This window comes from Rattus norvegicus, chromosome 6 (assembly GCF_021556685.1).
Source record: "Rattus norvegicus strain SHRSP/BbbUtx chromosome 6, alternate assembly SHRSP_T2T, whole genome shotgun sequence".
Classification (NCBI taxonomy): Eukaryota; Metazoa; Chordata; class Mammalia; order Rodentia; family Muridae; genus Rattus; species Rattus norvegicus.
Window position 1 is genome coordinate 88,780,146 of NC_141539.1, and position 11,602 is coordinate 88,791,747.

General features: G+C 39.0%; 1 protein-coding gene across 1 annotated transcript; it reads right to left on the reverse strand.

Annotated features, from left to right (window-relative positions):
* Positions 1 to 3,803: 3,803 nt before the first annotated feature.
* Fscb (fibrous sheath CABYR binding protein) lies at positions 3,804 to 6,596 on the reverse strand. Its single transcript, NM_001271107.1, is given in 1 exon segment — positions 3,804 to 6,596. A coding segment is annotated over 1 exon segment (2,439 nt). The 5' UTR covers positions 6,414 to 6,596; the 3' UTR covers positions 3,804 to 3,974.
* Between the last annotated feature and the right edge of the window lie 5,006 nt (positions 6,597 to 11,602).

Genomic DNA, 11,602 nt, shown 5'->3' on the forward strand with positions numbered 1-11,602 from the left:
CTGCCAAGGTTGGACCCCCAGTGCAGGGGAATATGTGAGGGACAGTAAGGAGGATGGATGGGGGGAATATCCGTATGGGGGAAGGGGAAAGGATGGGGGACTTATGGTCAGGAAACTAGGAAAGGGAAAAATATTTGAAATGTAAGTAAAGAAATATATCTAATAAAAAAAAGTGGGGCTGACAAACGGAATGGGAATTTTGAAAGAAGCAGAGAAAACAGAAATAGCATGAATAAATTTCATTTGTAATCGCTATAAGAAATCTTAATTCTTTGTATTGTAATACAAAATAAAAATTTCAAAAGTCAAATATGAAAGATAAATATGTTGTATTACATAGCAAGGTAAAAAAATCCCCAAAAATATCTGGGAGAAAAGACCTTGACTGTGTTCACCATTGGTGGTAAATATTCGAGGAGACAGAAATGTTTGCCCTGATTTAGCCAGTTCAAATAATATATTTGAATCAAAACCACACATAATGCCCTATATAATGAACAATTTTATAACTTTCAATTTCAAAACTATCACATTGAATTTATAAATATATACAAAGTAGGATATCATGACCGAATAAGGATTTTTAGGACTATGAAGTGTGGGTTTGACATGTGAAAATTTTGGTATTAGATGGATGTCTCAGGAGTTCATGCACATCAGGCTGCATACACCTACCTTTATTCCAAGATATCTAATACCCTCTTGTACTCTCAGTGGAAACTCACACAGAGAGACACTCAAAAACATAAAATAAAAATAATTCTTTAATATTTGAAAACTAACTAAAAAGCCTTAACACATTAGCACATCATGCATGAAAACATGTATCATCTCAGTAGATTCATAGAATACTTACCAAAATTGAACATCAATTTCTACTGAGAAAACTGTCAAGCAACTACAAATAGAAATTAACTTTCAAAATCAGAAAAAAAGGGGGGCCTCAATAGAAAACCTACAGTAAGCCTCTAAGCTAATAGTAGAATTCAGAACTATTCCCCACAAAATCAGTAAGAAGGTAAGGATGTTGCTGTATGCCATTTTTACCAGGAGATCTACTGAGTGCATTTTAGATTAAAATATAATAACATCACTTACCTCCTTTCTACCTTCAAGGCCTCCCATATGTCTCTCCTTGCTCTCCTTCAAATTTGTGCCCTGTTTTTTCCTTAATTACTTACATGCAGATAAAGATATATTTCTAAATGCACAGCCATAACCTGCATGTCTGTATATGAGCTGTTTGCATGGATGATCATCTAGTATTGGATAACCAATTGGTGTGCTCTTCCCTGTGGATACCGTTTCTCCTGCCCTCAGCATTCCCCAGCCTATCCTTCTTTGTCTAGTGTTGAGGCATCCTGAGCTCTCCCTTACTAGGTTGATTGATATATTTCTTGTTCATTTCATGTTTAGGTAGTCATATTGGCGAGACTTTATGGGTATACATACTGCCATTTCTAGGAGATACCATCTCATGGCAAACTTCCCATTCAACTGACTCATACGATCTTTTCATCACCTCTTCTTAAACAGCCCATGAACCTTTAGTGTAGGCGTTATATTGGAGATGTGTCATTTGAGAATAGGCTCTCTAGCAACAGTTTGGTTGGTCGTCATTTTCTGTAATGCTATCAGTCTTTTACAAAGAGGAGTTTTCTCTTTTTTATCTTTTTTAATTTTATTTTTCCTGGATATGTACATTTCAGATATTATCCCCTTCCCCCCCTCTACACCCCCTCCCCCGATTCTATGAGATGCCTCCATTCCCATCCACCCTCTCCAACCTCAACACCCTGTCATTATCCTACATTGGGGAAATGAGTATTCACAGGACCAAAGGCTTTTCCTCCTATTGAAGCTGGACAATGCCATCCTCTGCTACATATGCTGCTGGAGTCATGGGTCTCTCCATGTGTACTCATTGGTTGGCGGTTTTGTCCTTGGGAGCTCTGGGGGCTCTGGTTAGTTGATATTGTTGTTCTTCCTAGGGTGTTGCAAACCCCTTTAGCTCCTTCAATCTTTTCTCTAACTCATCCATTGGGGTCCCCTTATTCAGTCTGATGGTTAGCTGCAAGCATCCTCATCTGTATCAGGAGGGCTCTGGCAGAGCCTCTCAGGAGTTTTCTTGATGATAGCTAAGGACTATACTTTTCTATGAATACAAAGAAAAATATTTACAATGCCCTTGAGAATTGTGCTGGTTCACTAAAGTGGGGACTACCTGTTCTTCTCCAAGGCCCATTGACTTCACTAGTCCTGGGTAATTAGCTACTAGTACCAGACATGATTTCCTTCTTGATTAGCTGATCTTAAAGACAAACAGGGAACAGTTGGTTCCTGCCAAAATACGCATATCACCACAGCACACTCAGTTTATCCGTATATTTCCGTCATTAATTTAGTTCAAAGGTGACATAGTTGGGCAGGACAATTGGTCGTTTCCCTTATTTGGAAATATCATGGCTATAAAAGCTAGTCTGAATGGAGGAAGTTTTCAATCCAAGGGTCTCAGGATCCTGTGCCTGAATTTTATTCTGTCTTCACAATTGGAACTTAACTTCCAACTCTAGGATCAATGGCAATAGCAGTAGCTGGTATGTTTATGGAGTATCTTGGACAACCCTGTCTAACAGCTGAAAAGAAAGTTTCTCATGCTTGGTGTTGGGGGTCTTTAATGGATGGATATTTGACTCTTGGGGGGACCATCATCAACCCAGATGGGAAATGTCAATTTACTTGTATGCATCAGAGAGCATTTTAGTTGTATAGTTAATGGTATGATTCCTTATTATATTTTCAGATATATATATACTGCTATTTTACCCTTCTCATACCTCGTTATATATTTCTCTCCCATTCCACTAATGAGAGTCCCTCCTTTAGTCTAAAAATCACTTGAAACTTATTATTTTATCCCCTATCCCCCAATAATGTTCATTCATACTTTCATAGTTTCTGAAGTTATTCCAGGTTAAATACTCTTAGCTTAAGATTTTATTCTAGGTGCCTCAGTTGAGAGAAAACATGCAATGTATGGCTCTCCGGGACTGAGTTACATCATTCACAATGATCTCTTCAAGTTCTATCCATTTAACTGCAGATTTCATAATTTCATCCATCTTTACAGCTGAAGAGTATTCTATAGTGTATATGAACCCTACCTTCATTATCCATTCATTAGCTGAAAGTCACATAGGTCACTTTCATTTCCTTGTTCTTATGAATCAAATACCAATGAAGAAGGCTGCGTATATTCATTTGGAGTAGGAAGTTGAGTCCTTTGGGCATATGCAAAAGAGTGGTATACCTGAGTATTATCTTAGATTTGTTTTGAGCTTCCTGAGAATTATCCACACTGATTTCCACAGTGGCTATATAGGAAAACAATGCTTGTCTCAGAAGGAGGCAATGAAAAAAGATTAAAAGATATGATGAATCATAACCAGAGAAAAGACCACCATGTAATTTTATATATGTAAATAAAACTTGAAGCATTTAAAGTAGGTGACATCTTCAAGAGATGTTCAGGAGAAATTGTCATTTCTCCTGCAAATGTGTGTGTATGCATATATACATATATGCATATACACATTATGTATACATATACTCACATACACACATACACATAAACACATATATATTTATACATATGAGGGAGAGGTTAAGAATAAACAATCATTGTCTATGGATGGACTATAAAATTAATGTATATTTTAAGTAATAATGACAACCATAAATTCACTTCATTTTAAAGTAGTTATTTTACATGCTATAGATTTCAATGAATATAACACAAGGAATTTCACATTGTGACTGCTTTTATTCATTGTCCAACCTGCATGCTCAATCTTTTAGGGATCCTTTTACTTTAATCTACTCATAAGAGTTCTTCCAGATAGCATCTCATTTCTAAAGAATGAACTTCTAGAATCCAATTAAATTGCTAGTTTAAGTTAACACCTGATTATAGCTTAGGAAGTGGAGTTCTTTAACTCTATTTTAATGGTACCTTCTATTTTGAAAGTGGAGATCTGATCGTCCTTGATCCCAGTTACATCTTCAGGAACAGAATCTGTTCCTTTAGACTTTTTATCACCTGTGAAAGTAGTATACTCCAATTTTACTTGTGAGATGTCTGCTATCTCGGGCAATTGATGTTCTTTTAGTAGATCCTGATCTACGGTGGTTTTTACTGAAGGTGGAAGTGGATCTTGAGCAGTCATCTCTTCCCCAGGAAACTCTGGCATAGGAACCACATCAGTTTTTAAAGGCTGTTTGACAGCAGGAGACTCTTCTGCAAGGGTGTCAAGTGGTGGAGGCTGAACATCAACAGAAGTTCTTTTCAAGCTCTCTTCAACCGATGTCAGTTGGGCTTCCACAGTGGCTTCTTCTGCAGGAGGCAACTCAGATAAGGGAGACCAAGCTGTAGCAACTTCTACTTTTAGGACCACTTCCTCAGCTGGTAGAAGCTGATCTTCAGCTGGTGCCACTTCTGTAGGAGTCTCTTCAATTTCTGCAGTATCTGCCTCAGCTGCTAGAAGCTGAGCTTCAACAGAGCTTTCTTCTATTGGAGCACTCTCTAATGAGGAAGGCTGGACTTCAACAGTGTCCTCTCTTGCAGGGTATTCATCAACTGGAAAAGCCTGAAATTCATCTGGGACCCATCCTGCAATGTTCTCAGCTGGCAAAGGTTGCACTTCAATGGGTAAATCATCTAGAGGAACTTCCTCAGCTTGTGGAATCACTACTTCTTCTAGAGGAACCTTCTCAAGGGATGGAGGCTGAACTTCTGAAGGGATCTCCTCAGTTGGTAAAAGTAGGCCATCTTCAGGGCCCTCCTCAGCTGGTTCTATAGGGCCCTCCTCTGTTTCTGGAGGTGTAACTTCTGCAGGGCTCTCCTCAGTTACTGGAGGTAGAGGCCACTCCTCAGTTTGTAGAGGTGGAACTTCTGCAGGGCCCACTTCAGTTGATGGAGATAGAACTTCTGCAGTCATGTGTTCTACAGTGCCCTGTTCAGTAGGTGGAGGTAGAACTTCTGAAGGAGCCACTTCTTCAGGAGCATCCTCTGCTGATGGAGGCTGAACTTCTGCAGTAGCCTCATCTTCAGCAACTTCTGTAATGAATGGAGGCTGATCTTCAAAGTCCTCATCAATAGCAAATTCCTTATCTATTATAATAACAATTTCTTTAGAGTGTGTAGCTATTGGTAAATGAACTTCAGCAGGTACTTCTTTAGTAATCTCTTCAGACAGAGGAGGTTGGACTTCACCAGTAGCCTCTTCAACAGTAGTAGACTCTGCTCTGCCTGAGTCATCAAGGATAGTGTCAATTGCTAAAGCTTGAACTTTCTCAAGCACCTCTTCTGAGAGTGGAACCAGATCTTCAACAGGAAGTTCTGAAGGAGCCACCACAGTTCCTTTGGGATACTGTTGATCAGAAGGCTCCTCTGAAAGAGTCCCTTTCACTAATGGAGGACGAATGTCAGCAGGAGGCTCTGTAGAAGAAAGCTCATCAGCTGGTAAAGCCTGTATGTCCACAAATTCTTTTGGGGTTTTAGCGGTTGTCTCAGCTGCAGAGGTCTCTTTAGCTAGAGATGGTGCTTGAATAGAGGTCTCCTCTGTAAAGAAATGTTCTGCTTTAACTGTGGCCTCATCATCTGGTACAGCCTGTAATTCACCAGAAATCTCCCCTTCAGTAAAAGACATCACTACATCGGGGATTTTTTCAGTTGACAGAACCTCTATTTCGAGAGAACCATCTATTTCCACCAAAGAACCATCTTCTGCAATAGGTACTGTTTCTTCCTTTGACTTAATCAGGGAGCTACCTGGCATAGACTTGACAGTAGTTTCTAACTCACTGAAGTAGGTCTGTTGTTCTTTGTCCACTTTATCTTTTGAGCAAATGCTTATCAGGCTCCAGTCACCAGTACAGCTGGTCTGCTGAGCTCTGTCTATTAAAAGACTGGGGGGTCTGCTTGTTGGAATCTCTACTTCTGAAACACCCTGTGGCGATGCAGGAGCTATTTCTCCAACACTAGCTGAGTTTTCTTCAAGTGCTTTATCCATGAATATGACTTCCACTTTTTCTTCCACAGAGGTGTCTGTCTGAAAAGATTTGTCAGTCATTTCCTGGCCTTGCTTTCTCTTCATCCAAGTTTGCTGAAGTTGAGAGGACAGTATAAGAGACTCATATTCTTTTCCAGAGTAGTTGGCCTTACCTCCAGGAATATTACCAATACTATGGGTAGCTTTAGGGGCAGGGGGTTGTACTGCAGCCATACCTTTCTTTTTTTCTCCTATTTCAGTCTGCTGGGACTTATCTACCATTGGTTGGCTGGGTAGTCTTCTCCTTCTATATTCCTGCCTTCCTAACGATATAGGCTGCTCAGGTTCATCACTTTCTTCCATTTTTATGATTTATGATATCCAAATTTATCAGTCTTCAAGCAATTAATCATTAAGAATCATAAATGTACCAGATGGTTATACCTTTACCTTCCTTCATTGAGTTTTTTTATTGAGCTCAAGAAAAAATAATTCATAAATTATACCATCCTTTACTACACTCTTGTTGGATCCCACCTTACTCATTCATCATCTTTCTTGTTATGGTTCTGTTAGGATAAAACTCACTTTTAGAAGTTTCCCTCAAGGGTCTGTGACATCATAGCCAAATTCTTCTTACAAAGTTCCGGAAGTTATATTCCCAACAGTTTTCAACTTGTTATATTCACATGAGCAATGACAAAAGTAGAGTGTCTACTTTATAAAAAAAAAAAAACTAGTTGAAAGGAACATGTCTTTTCCAGAAGAACAACATGTTAACCTTAAGAATGCCACTAATTGTTAAAGGTTTTGGAGCTTGCAACCTGATTGATTTCCAGAAATTATTAACCAGAACTAAGTATACTAGAGCAGGTTTTCAATTACTAGAGTTAACATATGTGTAGGAATATCTGATAAATAGATGTTTATAGGACTTGAAAAGAAGCTGTTTTTCTTTAGAAGATTCATGATTCAGAAGTCAATATCCAGGGTAGCTTCATTCATCTGTCTACATTTCAGTGACCACAGTGTTCTACTACCAAAAGGTAATTCATGTTTTCAGTCTTGAACCGTGTAAGGTATTTTTAATTTCATTTAAAGTGTTCCACGTGTGAGGGTATTGTGTCAAAATATATGTCAGATTAAAAATGTTTTTCTTTATAGATTTTGTTGGAATGAATGCTACAATAAAAAAACATTATCTGTTAATGAATGGGATTGCTTTTATTAAGGGGGTTTTACAGGGAAGAAAGAAAAATGAGAGAGGAGGAGAGGACAGGCTACTCAGAATATATTGTATACATTTATGAAATTTCTAAATAACAAAATTAATAAAGACTTGTATTGAAGTTTTGGAAAAGAGAAATGTCACTGATGCAGGTCATAGGTGGCAAGATGGAGTTTTATGTACAGATAGAGATGATTTGGAGATAGAGAAATAGGTAGGTAGATGGATAGATGGAGAACATCTCACTCATATATAGCACAAAACTACTACAAGCTATAGATTGAGCAAAGACATGAAAAAATACTCTAACAAAATTATGAAAGAAAGAATAAAGTTTTAAAATGGAGTTTCCCAGGAGTCAAAATAATGAACATTTACAAAGTAATATAACATTAATCTGCAAATATTTCAAAATTTTCTTTACTTCTAGACAACATGAAAGCAATTGAACAATCCCTATTTTGCACACAGAGGTATTATGTACAAGTCCTTACACCATCCTCCAAATTCCTAAATTAAAACCTAAAACCAGACATTCTTCTAGAACCTTCTAAAAATCTACAGAGTAGGTAGACACAGATCAACTATATCTGGCATACTGATTGTCTTAGACTTCCAAGTCTCCAGAACTCTGAAAATTTATATGCTTGACAATGACTGACTGAATATTACAAAATAATCAATGAATATTATCAATGCAAATAGATGATAAATATCTGTGATAATATTTAATTACTACATATTAAATTAATATATTGAAATGTCAACATATGATTAAAACTTTACCCATATAAAATTACTATGTCAATTAAAACTAAACATACATTAAAAATTTTACTTTACCCATTTATGACCAAACTATCATAGCATATTCTTTGTTTCTACTAGTAACATTGAGCTCATAGCCATGAATGATCATATATAACATAATCAATTAATACTTTTGCATAAGATTCAAAACAGGATTGTAGGAAGTTCATGGAGCACCTTCTTATGCAAATTTTTTAAATTGAAAATAGAATCTTTTCTCATATAATATATCTTGACTATAGTTTCCCCATATCTTTTCCCTCCCAGCTCCTCCCTGCCACCACTCTCCTCTGAATCCACTCCCTTTCTGTCCCTCATTAGAAAAGAAAAGGCTTCTAAAAGATAACAATAAAACATAACAAAATAAGATACAAAAGATAAACGAAACCATCACACTGAGGCTGGATGAGGCAACCCAATAAAAGGAAAACAAGCACAAGAAAAGTCACAAGCATTAGAGACACACTCATTCACACATTCAAGAGTCTCATAAAAATATAAAACTGAGAGCTACATTATATAGTGCAGGACCTGGTTAGACCCTTTCAGCCTTGTGCTTGCTGCTTCAGTCTCTGTGAGTTCCTATGAAGCTTGCTCAGTTGATTCAGCAGGCCTTGATCTCATGGTATGCTCCATCCCCTCTGGCTTTTATACTCTTTCTGCCTTCTCTTCTGTGGAGTTCCCTAAGCCCTGAAGGGAATGGACACATCCATTTAGATCTATGCATCCCAAAGACTCTCTCTCTGATTGAGGTTCTCTGCTTCTGTTTCTGTCTGCTCCAGGAGGAAGTTTCTCTGATGATCTCATACTATTTCTATTTCCATTATTATGATTATGATTATGATTATTAAATCTTTTTCTTACAATCCAGTCATCATCCTCCCACAGGTCAACCCTCTGATTGTTCCTCATCCCATCCCCCTCCTCTGTCTCCCACCCCCACTGTACCAGACCTCCCACTCCCTGGGGCCTCAAGTTCCTCCAGGGTTCCTCCATCTTCTCTCAATGTCCTCTGCTTGTATATGTGTCAGGGGACCTCAGACCAGGTCATGTATGCTACCTGGTTGGTGACTCAGTGTCTGAGAGATCTTGTGGGTTCAGGTTAGATGAAATTGCTGGTCTTCCTATGGGGTCATCCTCCTCTTCAGCTTCTTCCAGGTTTTTACTAATTCAACCATAGGGGTCACGAGCTTCTGTCCATTTGTTACATGTTAAGTATCTGGATCTGACTTTCAGCTGCTTGTTGGGCCTCTCTGGAAGGTAGCCAAACTAGGCTTCTATCTGTAAGTACATCAGTAATAGTGTCAGGCCTTGAGCTGGATTTCAATTTGACCCTTTCACTAAACCTCCTTTCTCTCAGGCTCTTCTCTATTTTTGCAGTTCTTTCAGATATGAACAATTCTGGGTCAGAGTTTTTAACTGTGGGATGGCAACCCCATCCCTCCATTTGATGCCCTGTCTTCTACTAGTGGTGGACATTACAAGTTCCCTCTCCCTACTGTAGGGCATTTCATCTAAGGTCCCTCTCTTTGAGTTCTCAAAGTCTCTCACCTGTCTTGATTATTTCTATTAGCCTTCAGGGTTTCAGTCCTGTTCTGCCCATCCCCCAATACTTTATCATGTTTCCCCTTTCCCCTCTCTGTCCCTTCTCCCGCTCAGGTTTCTTCTTCCCTCTGTCTATCCTCCTCCATGATGGCTTTCTTCTCCCTCCCAAGAAGGATTGAAACATCCTCACATGGGCTTGAGCTTCTAAATTTAATAGACGAAAAAGTGGGAAAGAGCCTTGAACTCATTGGCACAGAGTGGGGGAAGGGAGGACTTCCTAAACAGAGCTCTAATAGTTTAGACTCTAAGATCAAGAACTGATAAATGGTACCTCATAAAATTGCAAAGCTTCTGACATAGTCAATAGGACAAATCAGCAACCTACAAATTGGGAAAAAATCTTCAGTAACCCCATATTTGATAGAGGTCTAATATCCAAAATATATAAAGAACTCAAGAAGTTAACCTCCAAAAAAACCAAACAACCCAATCAAAAAATGGAGTATAAAACTAAACAGAGTTCACAGCAGAGGAATCTCAAAAGGCTGAGTAGCACCTAAAGAAATGTTCAAAGTCCTTAGTGATAGGGGGAAAGCAAATTAAAATGACCCTGAGATTCTACTTTATACCAATCAGAATGGCTAAGATCAAAAACTCAGGTGACAGCACATGTTGAAAAAGATGTGGAGAAAGAGAAACACTCCTCCATTGTTGATGTGTTTGCAAACTGGTACAACCACTCTGGAAATCAGTTTGGAGGTTCCTCAGAATATTGGAAAGAGACCTACCTAAAGATCCAGACATACCACTATTGGGAATATACCCAAAAAAAAATGCCCACCATGCTACAGAGGCATGTGTTCTACTATGTTCATGGAGGACTTATTTGTGATAGCCAGAAGCTGGAAACAACCCAGATGTCCCACAACAGAAGAATGGTTACGGAAAATGTGGTTCATTTACACAGTGGACTACTACTCAACTATTAAGAATGAGGACATCCCCAGACCCCGTGGGAAAGAGACCTCTCCGCCTGGTCAGGTGGGCACTCCTGAGGCTGCATAAGCTCCTGGAAGGGGCGGCACAGATCTACCTGGTTGCTGCTCCCGCGGAGAGCTCTTGGGCAGCACCCCGCGAGCGAACTTGAGCCTCGGGACCACAGGTAAGACCAACTTTTCTGCTGCAAGAAAGCTGCCTGGTGAACTCAAGACACAGGCCCACAGGAACAGCTGAAGACCTGTAGAGAGGAAAAACTACACGCCCGAAAGCAGAACACTCTGTCCCCATAACTGACTGAAAGAGAGGAAAACAGGTCTACAGCACTCCTGACATACAGGCATATAGGACAGTCTAGCCACTGTCAGAAATAGCAGAACAAAGTAACACTACAGATAATCTGATGGCGAGAGGCAAGCGCAGGAACACAAGCAACAGAAACCAAGACTACATGGCATCATCGGAGCCCAATTCTCCCACCAAAACAAACATGGAATATCCAAACACACCAGAAAAGCAAGATCTAGTTTCAAAATCATATTTGATCATGATGCTGGAGGACTTCAAGAAAGACGTGAAGAACTCCCTTAGGGAAACACAGGAAAACATTAATAAACAAGTAGAAGCCTACAGAGAAGAATCGCAAAAATCCCTGAAAGAATCGCAAAAATCCCTGAAAGAATTCCAGGAAAACACAATCAAACAGTTGAAGGAATTAAAAATGGAAATAGAAGCAATCAAGAAAGAACACATGGAAAAAACCCTGGATATAGAAAACCAAAAGAAGAGACAAGGAGCTGTAGATACAAGTTTCACTAACAGAATACAAGAGATGGAAGAGAGAATCTCAGGAGCAGAAGATTCCATAGAAATCATTGACTCAACTGTCAAAGATAATGTAAAGCGGAAAAAGCTACTGGTCTAAAACATACAGGAAATCCAGGAATCAATGAGAAGATCAAACCTAAGGATA